This window comes from Paroedura picta, chromosome 8, assembly GCF_049243985.1.
Source record: "Paroedura picta isolate Pp20150507F chromosome 8, Ppicta_v3.0, whole genome shotgun sequence".
Classification (NCBI taxonomy): Eukaryota; Metazoa; Chordata; class Lepidosauria; order Squamata; family Gekkonidae; genus Paroedura; species Paroedura picta.
Window position 1 is genome coordinate 69,986,921 of NC_135376.1, and position 23,493 is coordinate 70,010,413.

The 23,493-nt window shown below is 40.7% G+C and overlaps 1 protein-coding gene across 1 annotated transcript in view; it reads left to right on the forward strand.

Annotated features, from left to right (window-relative positions):
- The first annotated feature begins 10,579 nt into the window (after positions 1-10,579).
- PDE6C (phosphodiesterase 6C) overlaps positions 10,580-23,493 on the forward strand; it is a 49,278-nt gene continuing 36,364 nt past the window's right edge. The window contains exon 1 of the mRNA XM_077350280.1: positions 10,580-11,411. Within this exon, the coding sequence (XP_077206395.1) occupies positions 10,932-11,411 (480 nt within the window). The 5' untranslated portion in view covers positions 10,580-10,931. The remainder of the gene's footprint in view (positions 11,412-23,493) is intronic.

A 23,493-nucleotide genomic window follows, 5' to 3' on the forward strand; every position in this document is an offset into this window, starting at 1 on the left:
GGATGTTAATATTACTATCTGCATAATGTAGACAAGTGTTCCTGAGTCTGAATGGTTAATCTAAAAGGTGAAGTATCTAATGCGCTCATGACAGAAGCCCAGGGCCTATTCTGCACACATGGGATAATGCACTTTCAATGTGCTTTGGCAGCTGTATTTTCCTTTGCAGCTGGTACACAATATACAGCAAGCAGAGTCCTTTCTAAGCCTGTTGACTTCTGTTTAAGATTTGGGGTGTCAGTCCCCAGGTAGGACCTAGGGATCCCCTGGGATTATAGCTGATAAAGGGATCAATTTCCCTGGAGGAAATGGCTGCTTTGGAGGGAGTATAGCATTAAACTCCAGTGAGGTTCCTCCCTACCTAAAATCCTGCCCACACCCAGCTCCACCCCAAAGTCTACAGGTATTTCCCAACCCAGAGCTGGCAACCCTAATATTGCTGTCAGACTCTTAATCATTGTTCTGCACTAGCTTCCAGTCATTTGAAATTCCCATTCACCAAATGGGACATTCACAATAGTATTTTGTGAATTCGTGTGATCAGTTTTGTGGCCAATCAGGAAAATATTCATCACCACTTGCATTCCACCACTCACCCACCCCCGTTTTTGTAACATTCCCCCCCCCCCGGACAAAATGCCTTACAGTTTTGTAACCTATTTATTCTCAAGCAACCCTGCGATGTAGGCTAGGCTAACAGACAGTGAGCTTCCTGAACAAAGGCCATTTCATCCAGGGCATTTTTCTTACATGAAAGTTTACAGCACGTGCGTGAAGCAAGCACATTTATTTTGCAATGTTCATATGCTGGGAAGCCAGCAGCAAAACCCACTCTACTCTTTGTCTATGGTGTTTTTTTGTTTTATTTAGTGACCAAGAGGCAATGTAGCTTTGGCTGAAGAAGACAGAAATAAACAATTCATATAATCGCCAAACACAAAAAAGGTGTCCCAACTCTGGACACTTTCATGTCCAATTGAACTACGTTGTCAGGCTCTTCATTTTAAATCTCTACAACCCTTTCTAAGTTATATTTTTAGCCTTCTTTTACTGTGTTATCAAGACTGGATAGTTTGGAGGGGCTGTGGAACATTGTGTACAAAGACCATGTTCTAGCTTCCACTGCAGCAAAATAGACACTGGTGCTGGTTTCATACACGGTTTCTCCTACGTGCCAAACATCTTCTATTATATAACTGATTTATTTTTCTCTTGTTCCAGCTAAGTTGTGCTTCCCTTTGGTCAATATTTGTTCTAAGTTTCAACATTTCCAGAAGCATTAGAGAAGTCCTGTTAAATATTCTCCAGAGCAGGGCACAGTGACAGCAGAAGTGAGGCCCAAATGAGATGGACATTCGTATGCTTCTTCCTCCTGGGAGCAGAAAAACAGGTTTGGAAACACACAATGAGTTGGGGGAACTGCCTTAAGGGGCTTTTATGCCCGCTGTCAAATTTGAACCTTCTCTATGTTGATTCTAATTATTTTTTAAAAAACAGAGAGAAGACACAAGTTCCTTTATCTAACTTATGGTTCACCTGCCTCTGTGTTTTGAAAGGATAAGAAACCAAACACAGAGTGGTTCCAAATACTGAGATATCTTCCAAATAAAAATAAAAGTGAAATGTTATGGTACAGTAAGCTTCAGCTTCTCCAGATCATGTTAACAACTTTAGCCCTCAGGTAGTAGCATGAAACCCATTACTTTGTAAGTGTGTGACAGTCACATGAATACTGCCACAGAGAGGGAACCAAATTTAGGATTTCACTGGGGACAAGGCCAGGATAGTGATCAACAGACCAAGAGAGACAAGGACATGAATACAAATTGAGCACCAGATGTACCATGGATAGGAACAAGCCAAGAGCTGGAGCCATGATCTTCTTGATTGCTGAGTGACCTGATCGGATTGTTGCTGTATCACTCAGCTTGCATTCTAAGTGATGAAGGAGGCATGACATAATTCCTCTTTATTCATACACACAAGCAGCAGGTCTTTCCAAAAAGCAAAGGGGGAGTGAAGGCTGTAAAAAAGCTTAAAACTGAGCAGGCAAGACTCTGCAGCCCACCTGAGGGTCCTAGCTTAAGAGATGAAGACCACTGCTGCAGTTCATGAAGTGTTTAATCCACATGGAACTTGTCTACTTCAAACCCTACTCAGCCACAAAGCTCACCAGGTGATCTTGGGCTACTTACTATATTTAAACAAAGGTTTCCTCTCAGGGTTGCTGTAAGATTAAAATTTGGGATAAACACTGTATTTAGGAATGTGTTTTTCTTTCAATGCATACGGACATTTCCTAAAACATATGCCAGCCCTTCAGTTTTGGCTATTCCTTTGGACTCTGATCAATTGGATTTACATCAGCTGTGGTGTGCTTCCAGGACATGTGATTGTGGCTTGTCACTCTTGGGAAAACATTCAGTAATTTGGCAGAACATCTAATCAAACTTTTAAAATATAGGTCAAGTCATTGTGGACCACTTCTTTGTAACCTCAGTAACTACTCATATTTATCCATATTTATCTTTACAACCAACAGGCTCAAGGGCTTAAAATTATTTCTTGCACAAGAAGTGACCAGAACCTTCATATGGGTCTAGCATGCACCCATGCCTTTAACGCATGCTTGATTATTACATTTTACAAATCTGCTGCAGGTGACAGCAGATTTTCACCACATTTGTAACTTCTCAAAAGGAAGGAGAAGCCGAGGTTTTCTATTAGCTGGTCTGTTGCCTATAAAGATAGAAAGACAGATTGCTCTCTAGCTAACAACAACGAAATGCATTCTAGCACAATGGAATTGGAAGAATATTCAGTAGCAGTGCAGTTTTCTTCCCATACCCTCTTGATAAACAGCTCTCCAACTTAAAGACTTAAAAAAAATATCTTAGAGGCCTGAGGTTCTTACTTTGTCTAAAGTAGGCTTGCCAATGGGAATTTTGCATAAATTGCTATCAGCAAATCCAGGTTATATATTGTATAAGGAATGTTGAGGAGTTTCTTGGAAATCACTCTTGGGAGGGGGGTCATGTAACAACAACAACAGACAGTGAAGAATACATAGATTCAAGTGAAACATACAGATTCAAGTGAAACAGTTTAGATGTGGAGCTTGTTAACCTAACTATGGTTCCAGTTTAGAACACCTGTAGTCTCTCAACAAGGAGCACATGACTTCTTCACACTTATTTCACATTGGTAGATATTGAAACATGGGTTTTTAAATTTTAGAAACATGGAAAAAATGTATATGGCAATTTATTCCAGTGGGATCACTGTTTTGAAGAAGTAGTCCCAGAGCAGTTTACAATTGCCTTCCCTTCCTCTCCCGAGAGAGCTCTGACCGGACTGCTTTGTGAGAACAGCTCCAACAGGATGTGACTGGCCCAAGGTCCCCCAGCTGGCTGCACATGGAGGAGTGGGGAATCAAACCTGGCTTGCCAGATTAAAAGCTGCCGCTCTTAACTACTACAAGCCAGCTCTTTGTGCAAAGCAAAAAACAAAAAACAAAACAAAAATCAAAGAGCATTTCCATTCTTAAAATAACCCTCAAACAGAGAGCGTAGCCTGAAATTAATGAACTGGAATTTATGAGGAATTTGGATGTTATTCATCTGGGTTTGAATGGAGATGAAGAATTACTACAGGTGTACAATTGGCTTAGCAAAGCTAGGAAGGTTCTGTTACTGGTAACTGCTGTTGTGGGTAGTCCTTGTGCTTATCTCATATACCTTTGAGCTTTACATAGAAATGTCAGGCTGTATCACTTGAATTTTGACCCCGCTGTTTAAAATGTTTTCTCTTTATGTCCACATATAGGCATCTGTCATCTGAGGACAGACGATCATCTATCTGATGAAGTGGACTCTAGTCTAAGGTGACCAGATTGTCCCACTTTTGGAGAGACATTTGGGAATACCTGGCAAATTGTACTTATGTTGAAATTAAATATATATATATATATTACAATACTATTTTTGCATTCTATGCATTCTATGCAACTTTTTGTTGCTCCATATAGACCAAATTTTTAATCAAGAACCCCCCCCCACCACCACCACCGGTCAATGGTATCCCAATTTACCAATGTTAAAATCTGGTCACCTTACTCTAGTCTACAAAACCTTGTATTGTAATAAATATTTAGACTTTAAGGCATCTTAAGCTGGGGTGGGAAGATCTATGACAGCTGAATAAGCTTCTGTTTCTTCCTCCCTTCCTCCCTAAATCACTTGTTGATATTTAGCCTGTGTGTGTCCAGATATACAAGCCAAAGGGCTCTTAGCTCTCTCCTCCAATTCATAGCTTAAGATTCTCACATGAGCCAGCCAGTGGACCTGGGACACATCCAAGATTTGGGGTATTCTGGTACATTTCCACTTCTTTATTTAAATTAGGGATAGGGATGCCAGCCTCTGGGCGGGACCTTAGGATCCCCTGGAATTACAGGTCATCTGCAGACTACAAAGATCAGATGCTTTGGGGAATGGACCCTTTTGCATTGTATCCCCCTGAGGTCCCTGTCCTCAGACTCCACCCTCAAGTGTCCAGGATTTCCCCAACCCAGAACTGGAAACCCTAGCCAGAGGGGACCTGGTGACCCTAATTCAAATTGTGGCCATTTCCACACCCATTAAATGAAGCATCGTGCCAGTCAATTGCAAGCTGAATATTCCGGCCCCTTCACATGACGCTGCCCACATCCAACTGACAGCTTGCTACGTGCTTCTTTGGGAATCGCAAAAAGTGGATTTACCACCTCAAAAAGTGCTATCTACCGGAGAACAACCAGCATGCAACCAGCAGGTGGAAAGTATGGACACTCAAAGGTGCTCAAGTCACCTGCTTCATCCCACCCTCACACACGCCTCCCTCCCCCTTGTTCCCAGGAACGCAAATTTCTTTTTTAAAACGGCAACGTGCCTGGAGCAACAAATAGGCGGACAAGCATGCAGGCAATGCCAGAAATAAAAGAATATTTTATTTAACAAAGCATGCCTCCAAGTAGTCTTCCCCCCCCCCAATCAGGAACAATATATTTTTTTTAATTTATAAAAGGACTCGTGACCCCAAAGGGGTGGCATCCAAAAAGTAATGTGTATCTATGATTCCATGCATAAGCATTGCAATGGAGAAGTATAAATCAAAAAAAAAAAAAAATAGCAGGCATTGTGGGACCTTTAAACGGTGTCAAAATATGGGGAATGGGATTGGTTGCCTGAACTGATTGACAGGCAGGAGCGCGATGCGTATAAGGTGCATTGCTCTCTTCCGCCGCTTCCAGCGGCAGGTGAGGAAAGTAAGATGCACAAAAAGAAGACAAAGGTGAGACAGCAGAAAGGTGAGGAGGGCCTGGGAGGCATGATATCATTTAGTGCTTCGCCATCCCATGGGTGTGATGCTATTCTTACTAATGTGTGGAAATTTTTTCTGTCAGCTGCCTTGGATTCACACTGAGGAAAAAAGTTGGGTAGTGGTAAAAACAAACAATCAACATAAAATTCCTTTTAGTTCTTGTGATAAATGAGTATTGGTGCAGTAGCTGTTTTATTTACCAGCAGAGGGCACATGTACCCTCCCAAAGGCCTCGACTGAGGGGAAGAGGTTTCTGTCACCCTGGTTCTTCCTCCCTCTCCTGATCATGCTACTTTTAGCCTCAGGAGCAAGAGGCAGTGGCAAGAGGCACTCGGATCTATTTCCCTTGCCTCATGAAGGGCCTGGCATCGGGTAGTGGACTGTTCAAGGGCCAGCAGTTCTTGCCAAGAAATGAAGCAGCAGGCTTCGCCTTAAAGATGGAAAAGGGGGGCTGCAACAGTTACTAGCACATAAACAAAATAAGACCAAGGCAAAATAAAGTTTTAAAATATTACTGGGAATTTGCAGGATTTTAACTGAATAACAGAATAGATTGCACCTTTTCAAAATCTCTTTGTTTTAAAGGTGCTTCACATGGGCCTGAGAGCCAGTTTAGTGTAGGGGTTAGGAGTGTGGACTTCTAATCTGGCATGCTGGGTTCGATTCTGCACTCCCCCACATGCAACCAGCTGGGTAACCTTGGGCTCGCCACGGCACTGATAAAGCTGTTCTGACCGAGCAGTGATATCAGGGCTCTCTCAGCCTCACCCACCCCACAGGGTGTCTGTTGTGGGGAGAGGAATGGGAAGGCGACTGTAAACTGCTTTGAGCCTCCTTCGGGTAGGGAAAAGCGGCATATAAGAACCAACTCTTCTTCTTCTTCTTCTTCTTCTTCTTCTTCTTCTTCTTCTTCTTCTTCTTCTTCTTCTTCTTCTTCTTCTTCTTCTTCTTCTTCTTCTTCTATTTCTTCTTTAGTGCATGGGCACTGAGGATGGGTCCATAGTTTCCTTCTGTGTTGGGGATCTAGGGTTTGCTCAGGTTCCCAACAATGACAAACTATTTGAAACCTAAGATGTGTTTAATTCATTTGTCCTTGAGTACAATGGGATGGTAACAATGGAATTAGCTTGAAATGAGAGTCTAATACTCATATTAAAATTCATACCATTTTTATAAGTATTCTCTGTAAAAGTAGTTTCACCAGCTCTGGGGTGGGAAAGACCTAGAGATTTCTAAGTGGCGTCTGAGAACACCAGGGCTTGGGGAGGGGAGGGAACATAGGATGATAAATAAATAAACTGATCCATTTAATTTCTCATCTATTACATTTATCGTAAGTACTGCACTTAGGGTGATGTCATCACACCAGTGAAGTTTAGGCAAAGCCTTGGTATTTGAACAAAATAATTATGGTAAAGCTGGCTTCTACCATAGAGATTTTACCCAAATACCAGAATGTTGCCTGGACATTGCTGATGTGGTAATATCACTTCATGTGCGATGCCAGTGAAAAGATCTGGGCCTTTCTCCAGGTAAGTCCGCTGACTAGCTGATTGACAGCTGGAGAGCAGACCCCATTGGCAGGGGACCCCCAAGTTCACTAGAGAATCTAGCAACCCTACCTGCTCTTGAAACTAAATGCTAATATTTGCAATGTATAGATGTTGCAACAGGAATATTAATGATATGCTTATTTATTCCAGTATTCTTTCAAGTGACGGGATGCACTTTTAAAAGCTTAAAAGTGTACAAACAGGTAAAAGATTAATGTTAATGTTGACATTTTAAATGTACATGTGTTTCCCGAAATAGTTCTTACGTTGATGAAGTGGGAGAGAGGGAAGTGGACAGGGCCTGTCACAATAGAGCCAAGAAGTCACCCACCTTTCCTTGACCTAACAAATGTTCAAAAACTTGAATAGACAGTGCAAGTAATTTCACATCCAACATTCTGCATATAAGTTTACTAAGCCATTGAGGTCAATGGGATTAGTAGGGTATAACTCTGCTTAGGATAATACTGCTAGTCATCTAAACTTACAGATGTTGCACCAAAACAATACCTTTACTAACAGGTCATAAATTCTTTCTTAATTTCTTTTGAAAATCTATATTAAGTGGATTCACACTTCCCCCTGTCCCTATGGCTATCCTTACATGTAAACACTGGGCTGAACAAGTGGAACCTTGTAAATACCTTTGGCATTTACATGCTACTTGATTCTATTTATACAGTCACACGTCTGTGGGTGATCCTTCTTAGGAATTTCCATGTACTGTAGGAGCTCAAGGATGGTGTACTACAGAGAACGATTCTATAAATAGTTTTTTTTTTGCTGTAGTAACTGCAGATGTCAAAAGAAAAGTATATAAGAAAAGAAAGGCATGTATGTCAAAATTACTTGAAAATAGCACTGTTAAAGAATTAGTAGACCCAATGCACTGTATCTAAGGAAGTCAATAGGGCCTTCTATTTATGTTGACCTAAAAACAAAATAACCAGTTCTCAAAGAACATTTGAAAGTTTGAAATAGTTAACTACTTATTTAATTTGTAAACATCCCTCCAGGAGCAGATTTTTCTGAAGAACAGTAATCTTTGCTTGCTCCCTTCCCATTTCTCCCCAAACATTTAGTATGTTCGCCTATATGTTGACCTATCACCCATTGATTTGACTTTCCTGTCACAACTTTAAAAAAACTCAGCTCCCTTTTTAACAACATCAAAAAACTCCTGAGGCATTACTGGATAGAGGAAAGGGAAGATTCAAATCCCATATGGGCCAGCCAAATAACATAGCTGGTTTATCCAGAAAGCAGAAAGAACTAGTTGCTCCTGGATTTGATTTAATTTGGAATTTTGTACAAAAGTGTGCACAGATGGATAGCAAATCCAAATGTTCTTAAGTTGATAATAATTTAGTTGGAAAAGTTCAGGAAAATGCATAACTACACATTCAGGACCTCTACATAACATGTTTGTAGCCATTCTCAAATAGTATTGAGCCCTTGTGCAGTTCCACCACATATGGATATCATCCACATATAATTTATCACGGTATCAATAACTGCCAGAAATAGGGCTGCCAGTTCCCTGATGGGACCTGGGTTTCCCCTGGAATTATAGCTCATTTCCAAACTAAAGAGATCAATTCCTCTGGAGAAAATGGCTGCTTTGGAGAGTCGACTCTATAGCATTATATTTCACTGAGGTCCTGCCCCACCTCAAACCCTGCCCAGTGCTGGCCCCACCCCCCAAAGTCTCCAGGTATTTCCCAACCCAGAGCTGGAAACCCTAGCCAGAAACATCCTTATAGATGCTTGCAAATTTATTTGGAGAGAAATGCCACTGGTTTAACACCTCAGTTCCATTTTATTTATTTATTATATTTTTATACCACCCAACTTAAGAGGTTGGTCAAACTGAGTATTACCTTGTGATGTATCCGGTGGGCATGTCTGATAGGAGGGAGGTTATGAAAATTTCAGAGCAGCTGAGAAAAAAGAATTCATGTTCCAAGGTATTCTGTCTTATTTATTTTTTTTGTAAATAAGTCTAGCAAGCACTCCAAACACTAGTACATACCAGTTTGCAAAAACTGGAAATAGAATATCCTTAGAGCTAAGAAGAAGCTTGAAGGAAGTTAATTTTGCTTCTAGCTTTTGTTTACAAAATGATATTCTGATTACAGTAAATTTTTTCAACTGAAGAAACTGAAATTCCACAATATCTCCATCACTACACTGAGATGCTGAATTATATTGCATTATAACTCTATAACCATCACAATATTTATCTAACCTAGTTTTTCCCCAGTATTAGGAATCTAGTTTCCTCCATCCAGCTAGTTCTCTCACTACAGAAATAAGAGATTATCACTAAACTTGTCCCATATTTCTCATATGCAATCAATAAAGCAATTCTTATTCAAATAATATTCTATTCACTCCAACTTCAAACATAAACCAACTTGTCACATCCAAATCTTTATCTGGGGTTTTCTGTCAGTCCTGGAAGGGTTTTCCTAATGGATGAGAGTTAATTATATATATACAGCAGACCTCTGGTCTCCTTGAAATATTGCTGTGGGGCAGGAGGCCCTCATGAATAGATCTGATAAACATGTTAATTGTACATCTAATTCTTAAAATAATCTCGTACAAAAAAAATTACATTCTCAGGTAATGTATATATTTTTGGCTTTGTTTAAGAACTGAGAGTTAAAAAGAAAACACTTTTACCAGAGACAAAGAATAGACTTTGTTCAAGATCCAGAAGCTATAATATGTGCAGTCAAACCAAACAATTGCTAACAGCCCAATTCTAAGCAGAGTTATACCATTCTTACAATCTACCCCAAAAAGCCACGACTTACAACCAGAATTACACCATTTTTAATCAAATGAAGTCAATAGTATAAGAAGGGTGTGATGTGGTTTGGGATTTTACCGCATGACACAGTGTATAGGACCACAGTATAGCTTACCAGAAGTGATGTTTGTATTGGTTAATAGATTGATTAAACCCATGAAGCTACAGAGACCAAAAAAGCATATTTATTAGACCACTACACTACCATGCTACATTATATTGGTAAAAAGGAAAATTGTTATGGATATGTTTTGAATAAATATATAGGGCAGTATCTAAAAGCCTGTGAAACGTACTAATTATTCATAAATCATTAGGCAAATCTGTTTACACATGCAAATATATATATAATCTTTAAAAATTATATCATATTTAAAGACGTACAAGATAGTCCTCAAGTTCCTCCCCCCCCTCAGTATCACAACAAACCTTTAAAACATTACTGACCCTTTCCAAACGCTAAGGCTCATAGTTATCAGACAATTATTTATAGTCTAGGAACTGGTATTCAACCTGCTGGATATTTTTATGGGATATTCAAGCCCACATATCTTGGAGGACAAAGCATTCCTCAAAACTGAACCCCTTCCTTGCTTGTGACTGTGTCCATGTTATTGGAAATGCATATGGAGCAGGGCCTTTGCGTGTACATGGGATTGCATGTGCATTGGATTACATTTGCAAGCAGTAATCCACACACATATGGAAGAGGAGGACACCTAAAGAAGAATTCACCAGTCACCACCCTGCATGTCAGTGAAAAACACATTCAAGATGTCATAAAGGGCCTAGATGGACACACCCTTAGAATATTCACGATTGCACTATTGCGCAATCTAGGGATGGTTGGGTTAGTTTATCATGCTAAAATGACTCCCTCTGGATTTATGTGCTAAGAGTGCTCAAGGGTTTAGTGTCCTGACATCTCTTTAATTAGCAGTCTCCTGGATATTTCACTAAGAAGACACTAAGCCAGTGAACTGCTGTCATACCTCAAGGATTTTAGAAGGTTGGAAAGCCACAGAACAACTCCACAATACTACGCCTATGGGAGATACAGAATGTGCGGCTTGCCGTTTTCTCATTAGAAGCGAAATAAGGGTTTTATTTGTGACTGCTACTGCAGCTGTTCCAAGAGTGATGAGGTTCTAATTTTCTTACTTTCTTTTTTTTACGTTGCCAAAGAAAAGCCATACAAAATGGGTGGGATCAGTAAAAATGATGTTGAGAAATACCTGGAGAACAATCCACAATTTGCCAAGGAGTATTTTGACCGAAAGCTCAGAGCAGAAGCACTGGGGGATATCTTCAAAGTCAGCCCCGGGGCTGTGAAGGAGGGGATCTCCTTCAAGGAGATGACTAAACTGGAGGAATCAAACGTGCTCTTTGAGTTGCTGTTGGAAATCCAGGATGAAACAGGTACCATTGAAAAGATAGTTCACAAGATCCTACAAAGGATGGCACAGCTGCTGAATGCTGACCGTTGTAGCATGTTTCTTTATCGTTCCCGCAATGGTGCACCAGAGGTGGCTACCCGGCTCTTAGATGTCACCCCTACGTCCTCATATGAGAAAAACCTGATACCTCCTGAAAAGGAAATTTATTTTCCTCTGGACTATGGGATAGCAGGGTGGGTTGCCCATACCAAGAAGCTATACAATGTCCCGGATGTAAGAAAGGTGAGTGAGAATTTTTTGGTTTTGGACAGGATGATTGTTTATTGCAAATCAAAGGCATGCAGTTTATAAAACTTAAAGAGTTTTTGACAAAGCAGCGCCTCCTAGGACTAAGCCTATATTTGGGCGTACCTTTGGAACAGAGATGTGTTTGGGGTGGGGGAGAGAATGATGCAGGAAAGTGAGTAACTGTGTTGGTCTGAAGCAGCAGACCAAATTTTAAGTCCAGGGGTGCCTTTAAGACCAACCAAGTTTTATTCAAGGTTTGAGCTTTTATATCTGAGGAAGTGTGCATGCACACAAAAGCTCATACCTTGAATCAAACTTGGTTGATCTTAAAGGTGTCACTGGACTCTAAATTTGTTCTGCAGGAAAGAAAGTAACTCAGGAAACTTTGTCACGAGTAAGGAAAGGAGAAACTGTCCAGACTGTCAGTTTCTCGAGTAAGAAAGTATATGTAGGACACAGAAGAGACCAGAGTAGGTTATAAAGATTATAATTGTCACTAGCCATATGATAAATCTCTAACCCTGCTTTGTCACCATTTTAGGTAGCCAATGTCAAGCTGTACAGGAACAAAATGCAATCTGTAGTTCAGTTCTCATTACTTTCAGTAGCAGGAGCAATTTCCGATCCCCAGCCAGTTTCTCTGTTGGTAAAAATGGGAGAAGGGGTTTTCCTTTGACCATCAAGATGGCTGTGTAGAAGAGCAGGAGACCGATATGGGAAAAAGCTTTGTGGGATGGGGTTGTAGGAAGGTAGGCAATGAGCTGAGACTCAGCAAAAACAATGGGTGGATCTCATCAAGGGTCAGATGGATAGATACACAATAACTTGTCCACATTTGGATTTTAGAAATACTTCACTAGATTTATATGTGTTTGGTCTCAGGACTTGAGTGCTTACTTATCCCTTGCTGGCATGAATCTGACACCCTAACCAAAATGACACTCTTCTAAATTCCTTGACTTCAATAGATTTCGGATTGCTCTGCAAGTTACCACTCAGGTTTTCTAATTACCAAGTCTCAAACAAGGCTGAAAATGTGTGAAATAAGGTTGTTCCAAAAATGTATATGGTACACTGCAGCTGAAGGGCACAGAATTAGGCAACTGATGAGATTTTAAACCGGAAAAACTCAGTGTGCGTCAGCAGAGATAATTCCATTCTAACCAGGTGACGATCTGACTTTATTTAAATTACTAATGTTTGCTGCTATCCAGTATGCAGTTTGCTGTATTTCAATCTAGTCCTATACCACTAAATCAAATACAAATGATTTTTGAAGGCCAAAGAATGTCCTATGATAAATTCTTTGAGCCAGAAGAGCGCCATAGACTTCTAGAGAGGGATAAAGGTATTTTCACAAAAACTTCAAAGTAGGCATTGCTTAAACTGGGTTGAAATGGGAATGTAAAACCAACCATGAGCATAATGCAAATCGGAATGCCTCTTTTTGATTTCTGCTCTGCACTGACAAGATCCATGTATTTATGTAAACATAGACAAGGCCAAAGCCTCCTATGTCAAAACACTTAATACCCCAGACAAGAACTGGATGTTTTGTCATCCACTAAACTGAACACATTCCCATCAGCCATGTACAGCCAACCTCAGGTAGGTTCTTTGACTGTGCCATCCTAAACAGAGCCTTCCTTGGTGGTTTCCCATGAACATACTAACAGTGGCCAACCCAAACTTCCAAACTTTGACAAAATTAGGTTGACTGGGTTATTAGCTGCTTAAAAGTGATAGAAAACTAACACAATGCATAGTTCAGAAAAATATTGAAAGCCTGAATTTATGCTCAGTTTTATATGTAATTATACAAATCTTATTTCCTAAACCTGAAATATCTAAACACATTAATTATTTCAAAGAACTTGGCTGCAATCCTATGCAAAATCCCTTTGAAACCATGGGGGCCGATATTTGGGGGAGTGTGCCAGCTAGAGGTTGCCAAATGTAGCTGTGGACAAATTGAAAGAAGCTCTATCTCTAAACGGAGCTTTCAGATGCACAAGAATAATTATACTAAAATACTTTTGCTTTGTCAAGAACAAGGTTTATCTTGTTGGGTGAAGTATTCTTAGATTTTGTGGGGTATTTCTCCATTTAATTATTTCTATTTTAACTGCTCTAATTTTTTTTGAAAATGGTGCTCCTGCTCTAGTTGGAATGGTTTATACCACTGATTGTTATTTTATTGTATAATTTTTTGTTTTGTAATTTACGCTACCTCAGGAATGTTTAAACTAGAGTGCATGATTTTTAAATAAATAAGATGATTTCTATAGTTTGCTACATGGTACAACTAAAAAGGAATTTTTAAATAGAGAATCTTACCAATTTATGATGGACCTCCAGTGTCTAACCATGCCTACTCAAGTTTTTCTTTGAGGGGGAGGGTCTATGCTGTGTTGGAAAGTACCTCTGGGCCAAACTGTATATGTATTAATGTTGAAACATAAGGTGTTTGTTTCTGCATACTATGCAGTCCATTCTATGATTTGCCATGGGGAGAAAATCCTTGATGAGTTGTTAGAAGAAGAAAAAGAGTTGTTTTTTATACCCCGCTTTTCACTACCCACAGGAGTCTCAAAGCAGCTTACAATTGCTTACTCTTCCTCTCCGCACAACAGACACCCTGTGAGGTGGGTGGCCTGAGAATGCACTGACAGGACTACTCTGTGAGAACAGCTCCAACAAGACTGTGACTAGCCCAAGGTCACCCAGCTGGCTGCAGGTGGAGAAGCAGGGAATCAACCCCAGCTCTCCAGATTAGAGGCGGCCGCTCTTAACAACTGCACCAAGAACTGATGATTCTGTCGAAATTACATCTTTCCTTTCTAACAGTCAGTATATTCAGTATGGGGTGGAATTCATGGGAATTTATGTGGCCAGTTGCCAACTCAATGTGCTATATTAGGGCCCATTACGCACAAGGATCAATGTGGCAAATTGCTTATAGAAAGAAAAAATGGAATTTAAAATAGTGGAATTCGGTGTAACGCATACCTGCCTTTGTAGTGGAATCCAGTTGCATTTCAATCATTTCCCACAGGTTCCCAGTCTTGACAAAAATTGCTAGAAAGGAAGCGATTTTTTCCGTGCTTTGTCCCGCCCCTGGCCATCAATCAAATGAGCAGTCAATGGGCAGTTGTTACCATGCTCCGGAAAAGCCCCTTTCCCTTTAAGCACAGTTTTTTTTAAAAAAAGAAAAACAATATGCCTTGGTTCCTTGATTCCTTGCTTCCTCCTAACGTAGAGACCCATTCAGCTGGCAGCTGGCATGTGAGCTGCCATTTAATCGTTGCCACACTCCTCCGAGTGAAAAAAAATCCCCCCCCCATGCACGGGCGCAATTTTTGGCCGAAAATAAAGGGAACTTGCAAATGGGGCTGTGTTGTGCTTGGTGACTTGAGGGGAGCTTTAAAGCAGCTCTGTGGAGGGACTGCAGCTGGAGAAGCCTCGCTGGCTGAATGAAAGCTCGCCGGCTCGTTGCTCTCCGCTCGCTCCGAGGGAAAAAAATGGCGATCGCTTCGCCGGAAGTTCAGAGGAGAGGGCCAGGGGGGAGGGACTTTGCTGAAACTGCAACAATGGGAACGCAGAGAACTTTTTCAAAATTGTTGCAGATTGTTTGCAAGAGTGTAGCGCTTTCCAGAGGGTGAATCCACTTTTTGGGATTTCCCTGGAAGCGCTACAACGAAGCGCTTTTCGTGGGTCTGTTTTAGGAGTGTGGCAGATTGTGTGCACATCGTGCATAACTGCAAATTAGTAGCGTTTACAATTTGCCACACTCCTGCTACATTTAACTTGTGTGGAATGGGCCTAGGTTTTACTCTTTATGCTGTGTTAAGCAACTATGTTTTAGAAGAAGAAGAAGAAGAAGAGTTGGTTCTTATATGCCGCTTTTCCCTACCCGAAGGAGGCTCAAAGTGGCTTACAGTCGCCTTCCCATTCCTCTCCCCACAACAGACACCCTGCGGGGTGGGTGAGGCTGAGAGAGCCCTGATATGGCTGCTCGGTCAGAACAGTTTTATCAGTGCCGTGGCGAGCCCAAGGTCACCCAGCTGGTTGCATGTGGGGGAGCGCAGAATCGAACCTGGCATGCCAGATTAGAAGTCTGCACTCCTAACCACTACACCAAACTGGCTCTTTTAGTGTTTTAAAGCCTGTTTTCAGAAATCCACACTTCTGTGTTTAACCAATAAACTGAATTTAACTGAAGACCTTGTTGTACCATTTCTTTTTATCAGTGTTTATTATCACAGAGAGTGTTCCATCTCTTGAGAATAGCCACATGAGAATCCTGTCTAAAAGGTGATGGTACATAGTCAACGGGCTGCATCAGTCTTACGGACTAATCCTATTCTGAGTTACAGAAGCCTAACATTGCAGTTCTAAGAGTTGCACCCTTCTAAATCCATGGATTTAAAAGGATGCTACTCTGTTTAAGATTGCATTGTAAGCTCCTTGAAATCAACAGGGTTGTGGGCCTTGAATCTGTGCAGATAAGGTGAGATAGAAATGCTTTAAATACATTAAATAAAAACTTAATATAGGATCCAGCTAGCACTGTACAATTGTACAGTCTTCCTTCAGTCATCTCTGCGGCCATTTTGACCTGGAGCAGTCCCACAGATTTTAGTTCGGTGATCCCAGAATAAACAGTGTGAGTTTTACCATCAATTTATACCAGAGAGAGCATGAGGCAAAGTGAGCAACCATATCCAGTGACAGATTTTAGGTGCTGATCAAATAGCCCATAGGACATATTCTGGTGAGCAGATCCTCCTGTACAAGGCCCACAAAAACCAATAGGAGCTATGAAAAAGCTTTCCTGAATCCCTGTGTAGCTTCCATTCATTTCAGTGTTACTTGCACAATAGTTAGACTTTTAGCTATAGTTGGCACCCTTTGCTATATAATAGGAACAAGAGAAGATGCCAATCCAGCCTGTGTCCCATCATGGAAACAAGATATTTCACTGACTGGCCAATTATGGATTGTTTAGAATCATAGAGTTGGGATGATGTCCTTCCTAGGACACACTGACGTGGGTTAGGAGAGTGTTTGACTGCAATACTCAAAATCATGCAATTGTATAGCAAGACCAGGATTAGGGTTTTACTATTGGATGCTACCATGGTTTCTATTAGTGAAAAAAAGAGGTGTCTTCTTTGCCACTCCAAAATGCTATCCCAGAGACCCACATGGACAAAAACTGATATGAAATGGGACAACGGCAAAGAGGAAAAATTGGCTTGCTTCTTTGTCCCTCCTCCTCCTTGCAATAGTAGGGAGGTTGGTGGGATTTGGCCTATTACATTACAGCTTGTCTCCCTCGTGTGGGACTGATGAACAGCATTGATTTACTGCTTGCTGCTGCCAGCTGGGAAGCTTGGTAGACAATCCTTTTAAATTAACAAGGCACATCACAGGAGAAAAGATCAAGAGGATCAAGAGTGATGTGTGTCTCATCACTGTGGTTCTAATATTAACATTTTAGGATTGCCACTCAAATTAAAATGGATTCTTCTTCACAGATTGCATTGGTACCCATGTCATTTATCCTTTTTAAACAAGCAAGCAATTAAGGGTATATTTCAATGTATCATTAAAATGAACATGATGTAGCAGTGCTTGAGTTTTGGTGATCCAGGTAGGTGGGTGGGTGGGTGGGTGGGATGGCCTGAAGCAGCAGAATAAAGTTTGAGTCTAGGGGCGCCTTTAAGGCCAAAAATGTTTTAATCAAGGTATAAGCTTCTGTGTGCATGCACACTTCTTCAGATGAATCATACCGTGTGTTGTTTATTTCTTATCCTTTTATTATGTTCTTCCTACAAGAAGCTGAGGAAGATTTACACAACCTTAAAAAGGTCACAATTTGTAAGCAATGTGTCATTTTTTAACACGAGGTTCATCATGTTTATTGAGAACAATCCATCAATAAGCCAAACCAATCACTCTCTGATAAATATTTCCTCAAAGGAAAGAAAAAAAGGTCTTGCTAATCATTATCTTGACAGTTTTGACTAAGGCATTGAATACTCCTATCAGAGGATGTTGTCCTTTAGGAAGGAATTTAATGAAATGGTGTGGAATGATGGCCAGTTTTGATGGACCCGCCCTCTTTTGTTTTTTTCTTCTTGGTTTTGGTTCATGGTTGTGTGTGTGCATGCGCTATTTTTACTGGTTGGAGCAATTCCATGACATGACCCAATAAGGCTTTGTCTCCTTATGGGATGTGAGCTATCGGATGGTTTTGTTCTTTTGTGCTTTCTGTTGTGGTTTTGGTCTGTGTGTGAAATAAATAAAATTAATTTTTAAAAATGGTTTTGTGAATCAATACCACATCATTAAAATGCCAATTTCATAAAACAGTGTAAGAATGGATTAGCAGTGCTATCCTAAACTGATTTATACCCTTCAAACCCCATTGGCTGCAATGGATTTAGAAATGTTTAGCTCTGTTTAGGATTACTCCATTTCATAAGAGTATTGTTATGGGTAATTCATTGATAAATTTGTCATAGAGTCTTGCTTGTTTTTTTTAAAAAAAATTAGTTTTGACTGTAACTGGGGGGAGACAGTAAAATGTTAGTAATTAGATCTCCAGTGCAACTTTGCATTTTGCAGAATCACAATTGCTGTATTTCTGCTAGAAACAAATGTGAAAATCCTGTTTCAGACATATCATCCCCTACTCAAAACGTTCATTAATGTCACCAGTATATTTACTTAAGGGAGAGCTCCAACTCTGAGCCTTAATCAGTAACGTATTCAGTGCTGTGAGTTAATTATATTAGGAGTCATTAGTGCTTCTATTTAAAAACTTTAACAGGTTATATTTGAAGAGACAGAATTATCCTTGAATGTACTTTGAAGAACATAGGAAGGTCTTCTGCCAAGGCGATACTTCCCACCTTTCTAATACCAAAGCTGTAAAAATGGCGAACATTGATTACATTTTCCTGTCACTAGCAGAAACAGAACTGAACCAAAGTCTTTGGGGATCTTTGGTAAGAGTGGTTTTCTCAATTCAGCAAATTCTATACATTTAATTAATTTGGTCCAATTCACCTGATTCTTTTCTCAAATGAGGAATGTGCTGATGCTGTCCCTGAGCCAAACTCAGCCCTGGGGGGCCGCCAGTCCTTCAGCTGTCCTCCATGAAGAGGTAAGAAGAAGAGCTGTTTTTCACTACCCACAGGAGTCTCAATGTGGCTCCTTCCCTTCCTCTCCCCACAACAGACACCCTATGAGGTAGGTGGGGCTGAGAGAGCTCTGAATGCTCTGTGAGAACAGTTCTATCAGGACTGTGACTAGTCCAAGATCACCCAGCTGGCTGCATGTGGGGGAAGGGGGAATCAAACCCAGCTCTCCAGATTAAAGGTCACTGCTGTTAACCAAGAGAAATTGTCATGGGACCAGAATTTGCTGGATTTGAAGGGTCTTGGTCACTATTGGAGTTATAAGAGGGAATAAATAAATAGTTCATGGCCAGAACCTGCTTCTACTTTATATAAACACTAACTAAAGGAGGAGGTATCACAAGTGGAAGTTTCTCTGACCTTTCCCAAGTTATTCAAGTACTGGTCTTGGCCTAGCATTCATCATCTCTGAATTTAGAAATCCTAACTGCAAACAGCTCTAAAATTTAGTCAGGATACAATGCTAAAATTAATTTATATGATAACCCAATCTCAATAATAGTAAATATTGGCTTCCTGTAATATCATTCTTCTAAAGTAGAACAAAATTTGAATCCAGTTGAACCTTGGAGACCAGCCAAGTTTTATTCAAGGCAAGCTTTGGTGTGCAAGCACACTTCCTCAGATTCTGTTCATGTGCGCATGCACACAAAAGCTTACACCTTGAATAAAACCAGTACTTTTTAGAATATCAATTCATGTGGTTTCCCCTTTTTAAAAAAATGAATAACTAGCGTCCTGTGTTCCTCAATGTAAGTGAATCCAAGAGAATCCAGCATCCTTTGAGGACAAATCATACATATCTCACCCGAATCAGAGCCAACTGCATTTTCTGAATGTGGCCCACTATCTACCGTTATCTATGGTTCATCAGACCAGGGCCTGAACTAAGGGTCTAAGAATGTGCTGCTACCCACATAGACTTGGTTCTTCAGCCACTGTTAGCTTTATCTATAGTTTCCCATGACTTAAGAATGCAGGCATCTGGGTTTAATCCTGGTTTATCCTCTAGCAATGTCCTCCGAGACTACAGAGTGAAGGCAATAAAACCAGCCTTTGTTACACAAATGAAAATTTGAGTCCAGTAACACCTTAAAGCCCAACAAGATTCTCAGAGCATACGTTTTCAAGACTCAAAGTTCCCTTCATCAGATACCAGATGCATCCTGGAAATCTTGTTGGTCTTTAAGGTGTTTTTGGACTCAAATCTTGCACAGTGTGTTTTCAGGCACAATTCAAAGAGCTGGTGGGTACCCATAAAGCCTTCTGGTTATCTGAGGGATCACTTTCTCCCTTATTTGCCTGCCTATCCCCTGAGACTATCGTTAAAGTATGTGCTCTGTGTGCCTCCCCTGTCAGAGATAACATGAGAGATGGGAATCTTTTCTTTTAGGCAGGGCACCAGTGGTAGGACCTCCCTCCCAGCTGTAACAAAATCTGCAATCCATTCTATAAAGCAAAGACTTTATTCATTCCAGTTTTTAATGTGATTTTGATACACATCCACTATGATTATGATTGATGCTTTCCCTTGATGAAGTTGTTTCTGGTATTTGGGTTTTAACTGCTGTGACCATTAGAAATTGTTATACTTTATCTACTGTTGCTTTTTGAGTTTCAGTTTACTTCTGGCAGCTGGATTGTTAATGCCTTATTGCAATTTATTATTGGTGGTTGAGTGTGTGCTTTTCCAGGGCAATTCTAAACAGGCTTATACTCCTCTAAGTTTTAAGTTAAAATGTTGTAACTCTGTTTAGGATTGAACATCTAAGGCAGCCTTTCCTGCTACACCCCTAGAAGTCACATGTCACCCAGACGCTTCCATCAGATGTGACATTGCCAGGAAACTCCCACAGCACAGGAAGTGACAGCATAGGTGACAAGCCTTAGCCAACAAGGATTTGTATGGCCGGGGCCCTCCCCTTCCCACCCCCTCCAAGCCCATCATTGGCCATTTGGGTAGGGGCAGGTCAACATGACCATATGTGGTCATATCACCTGATAATTTCTGTTTAAAAATTAAAATATATTAAAAATTAATTAACTCCCACCCAATCTGCAAAAACCTTCTGAGGCTATGGAAAAACCCCAGGGTTTTTGCAAAATCCTAGTTGAGAAAACCTGTTCTAAGGTTTTACTGTTTTATTGTGAACTGCTGGATCCATGGTAAATGGAGAGGCAAGATTTATATTTCAAAGAAATAAAACAATTTAATTTCATTCATCTGATCTGAGCTGTAACATTTTCAGTTTATATAAATTTTTAATTCTTGATAATATTGGGGAAAGCAGAAAAGTATCTTTTATTTCCCCCTGAGAGTTCCCAGCCTCCAGGTGCTGCCTGGAATTCTCCCAGATCTACAACTCATCTCCAGGCAACAGGGGCCAGTTCCTCTGCAACAAATGGCCACTCTGGTTGCCAACCAACAGGTGGTGGCTGGAGATTCCCCGCTATTACTACTGCTCTCCAGGAGACAGAGATCAATTCACCTGGAGAAAATGGCTGCTTTAGATATTGGACTCCATGTCTTTATACCCCAAACTTCAGCCTCCTCAGGCTTTACTCCACAGAACTTTGGGTGAACTTTATGACATCCTCCTCAAACACTGTTCTCCCCAGACACCACCTTGTAATCTCCAGAAATTTCCCAAACCAAAGCAGGCAACACTCGCAATGCCCTGAGATGTTTATTAATCCCTGTTCAGCAGAAATGCCATGCATTTGGATTTCCTGGCTACAGAGCAGGGACTGGTAAAAGCTATGCACACCTGTTGAAGCCTGACAAACAGCTTTTAAGATGTGGCACCTCTGTCAGGAAAGGGTGGCAACCTTCAGGGAAAATCAATAGCCAGAGGAGCAGTTGAAAAGGTGGAATATCAGTTAAAATTGGTAATAGCCCCCTTTCAGTATTGGTTTATCCTAGGATTATTTACCTGAAACTTGGGAATTTGCCAATAAACACGAGGAAGCACCTTGCCCCAGCAAATGGTTCAGCAGCTTAGAGCACAGAGAAAAATCCAGACCTTCATTAATTAGCTTAGAAACAGCCGCTGTTCCCCCCCCCCCTCCAAGAAGGATTAGTGGGAAAACACAGGAGCTAGAGTTTAACCCAGGATTTAATAATATAAAGAATCGAAAAAGCAACTATGCCTAATGTCAGAACTGGTGGGCTGCTCAAACAGGGTAAACAATATGATAAATTAGCTATTCTTCATTTGTAATATCTTGGTATTCTGGAATAGGATTTGTTTACTGATGATTTATTTGGAGTCTTGGGAAGGTGCTGCAAGAACAGACAAGATTTATAGCTGGTTAAATAAGAATCTCTTCCGCACAATCCTCCAGCTGTTACGTAAATCGGCAAGCAGTAGCACAAGTTTACATTCTTTATAAGAACAGGCCTTTAATGGTGTGGCTTGTTCTTTAAATATATAAAACGGGTATTTTCATACATTCCCCAAAATCAGGGAAAGAAGCATGACCTTCTCATAATACACATTCAAAATATCATATTCTATTAACAAGACTATTCTATCCTTCTAGAGGATTGCAAACCCACAATGGCATCCGTTGCAAAGATAATTCACTCTATATAAATGTAGCCGGACTCGGGACCAAGTATGAATGACAGACCCTTGATCGTACAATCATTTCATACCACTGTCTTTCTTTTCCCCAACTGGACAATTCTTAAATGTACACAACGTGGCATGTGATAGGGTTCAATTTTAGTAGTTTTTTTAAACATATGTGATCATTCTGAAGATGGGGCAATGTAGCTATAGGATGGTATTTTCTGTTTTGGGCAATCTGGGTAAGAGAGGACTGCCGCTTCCCTAACAAATGGAACATTGTGGCGAGGTCTATCTGAGCCAGAAGGGTAAATCTTAAACTGATCTTCAGAGGCTAGAAGGAGATTATGAGAACAATGTTGAGAAGGGAGTTTCCAAAGAACAAGGTCAAGGTAATTAAGATTAGTTAAGGAGGAGGGACGCCTCCAGTATCAGAGCAACTGTATCTTATGGAAACCAAACAGGATGTGGTAGGACCCCAAGATCTGCAAAGATAATGTGAGGAGAATTTGGGGCTAATTCAGAGCCAGGAATAATGATGCTGTTGTATTGGCCAAGGTCATGTTTGTTTGTTTTTTACTGAAGTTGATGGCATTAAAAAAATTATTTTCAATCCCTTAGACAACCCAGCCTGTATGTTTCTGCACAAGCCACTGATCTGAGTGGCCCTAGTGAGGCATATCCAGAACAGTGACTCACACAGAGAAGTAACAGACTGCATCCCATGATGCTGTTTCATGTCTACATTGGGACTAAAGGCAAAACTAGACCTTCTGCATGACCACTATGGGGACATTGCCACCATTTTAAAATGATTTGAAAATGTGAAGAAGGGCCAATCCCTGCAGTATGGTGAGCTGGGTCCCCCCCCCATGTCTTTTCAAGTGCCAAAACAGCCTGGGGGCATGCTCTGGAACTTGATAAAGCACTGGGGAGGGAGCACTTTGGCCCACCACATTGCAGGCCCAATCAGGATCAGGCCCTCACAGGCTTTAAAAATGACTTCAAAATGGCAGCCGCATACTGGTGCCAGAGACGAAGACAGCATCTCCTATCGTTTGGCACTGAGTGAATGATCCAATCATACCTGATAAAAAGACATGGTAAGATTATTGTCCCCCAGTGGGCGATGACCAAAAGGGAGAGAGGGTTACAGAGAGAAATCTCCTTGTTGGGTGACTAATTTGGGCTGTATTTTTCTGTCATAGCACACTACCACTATTCTCATAGTACACGAGTATTCTCCAGCACACCATTTTGTAAATTCTGGTTTTAAAGGGTTCAGATCACTTCTTC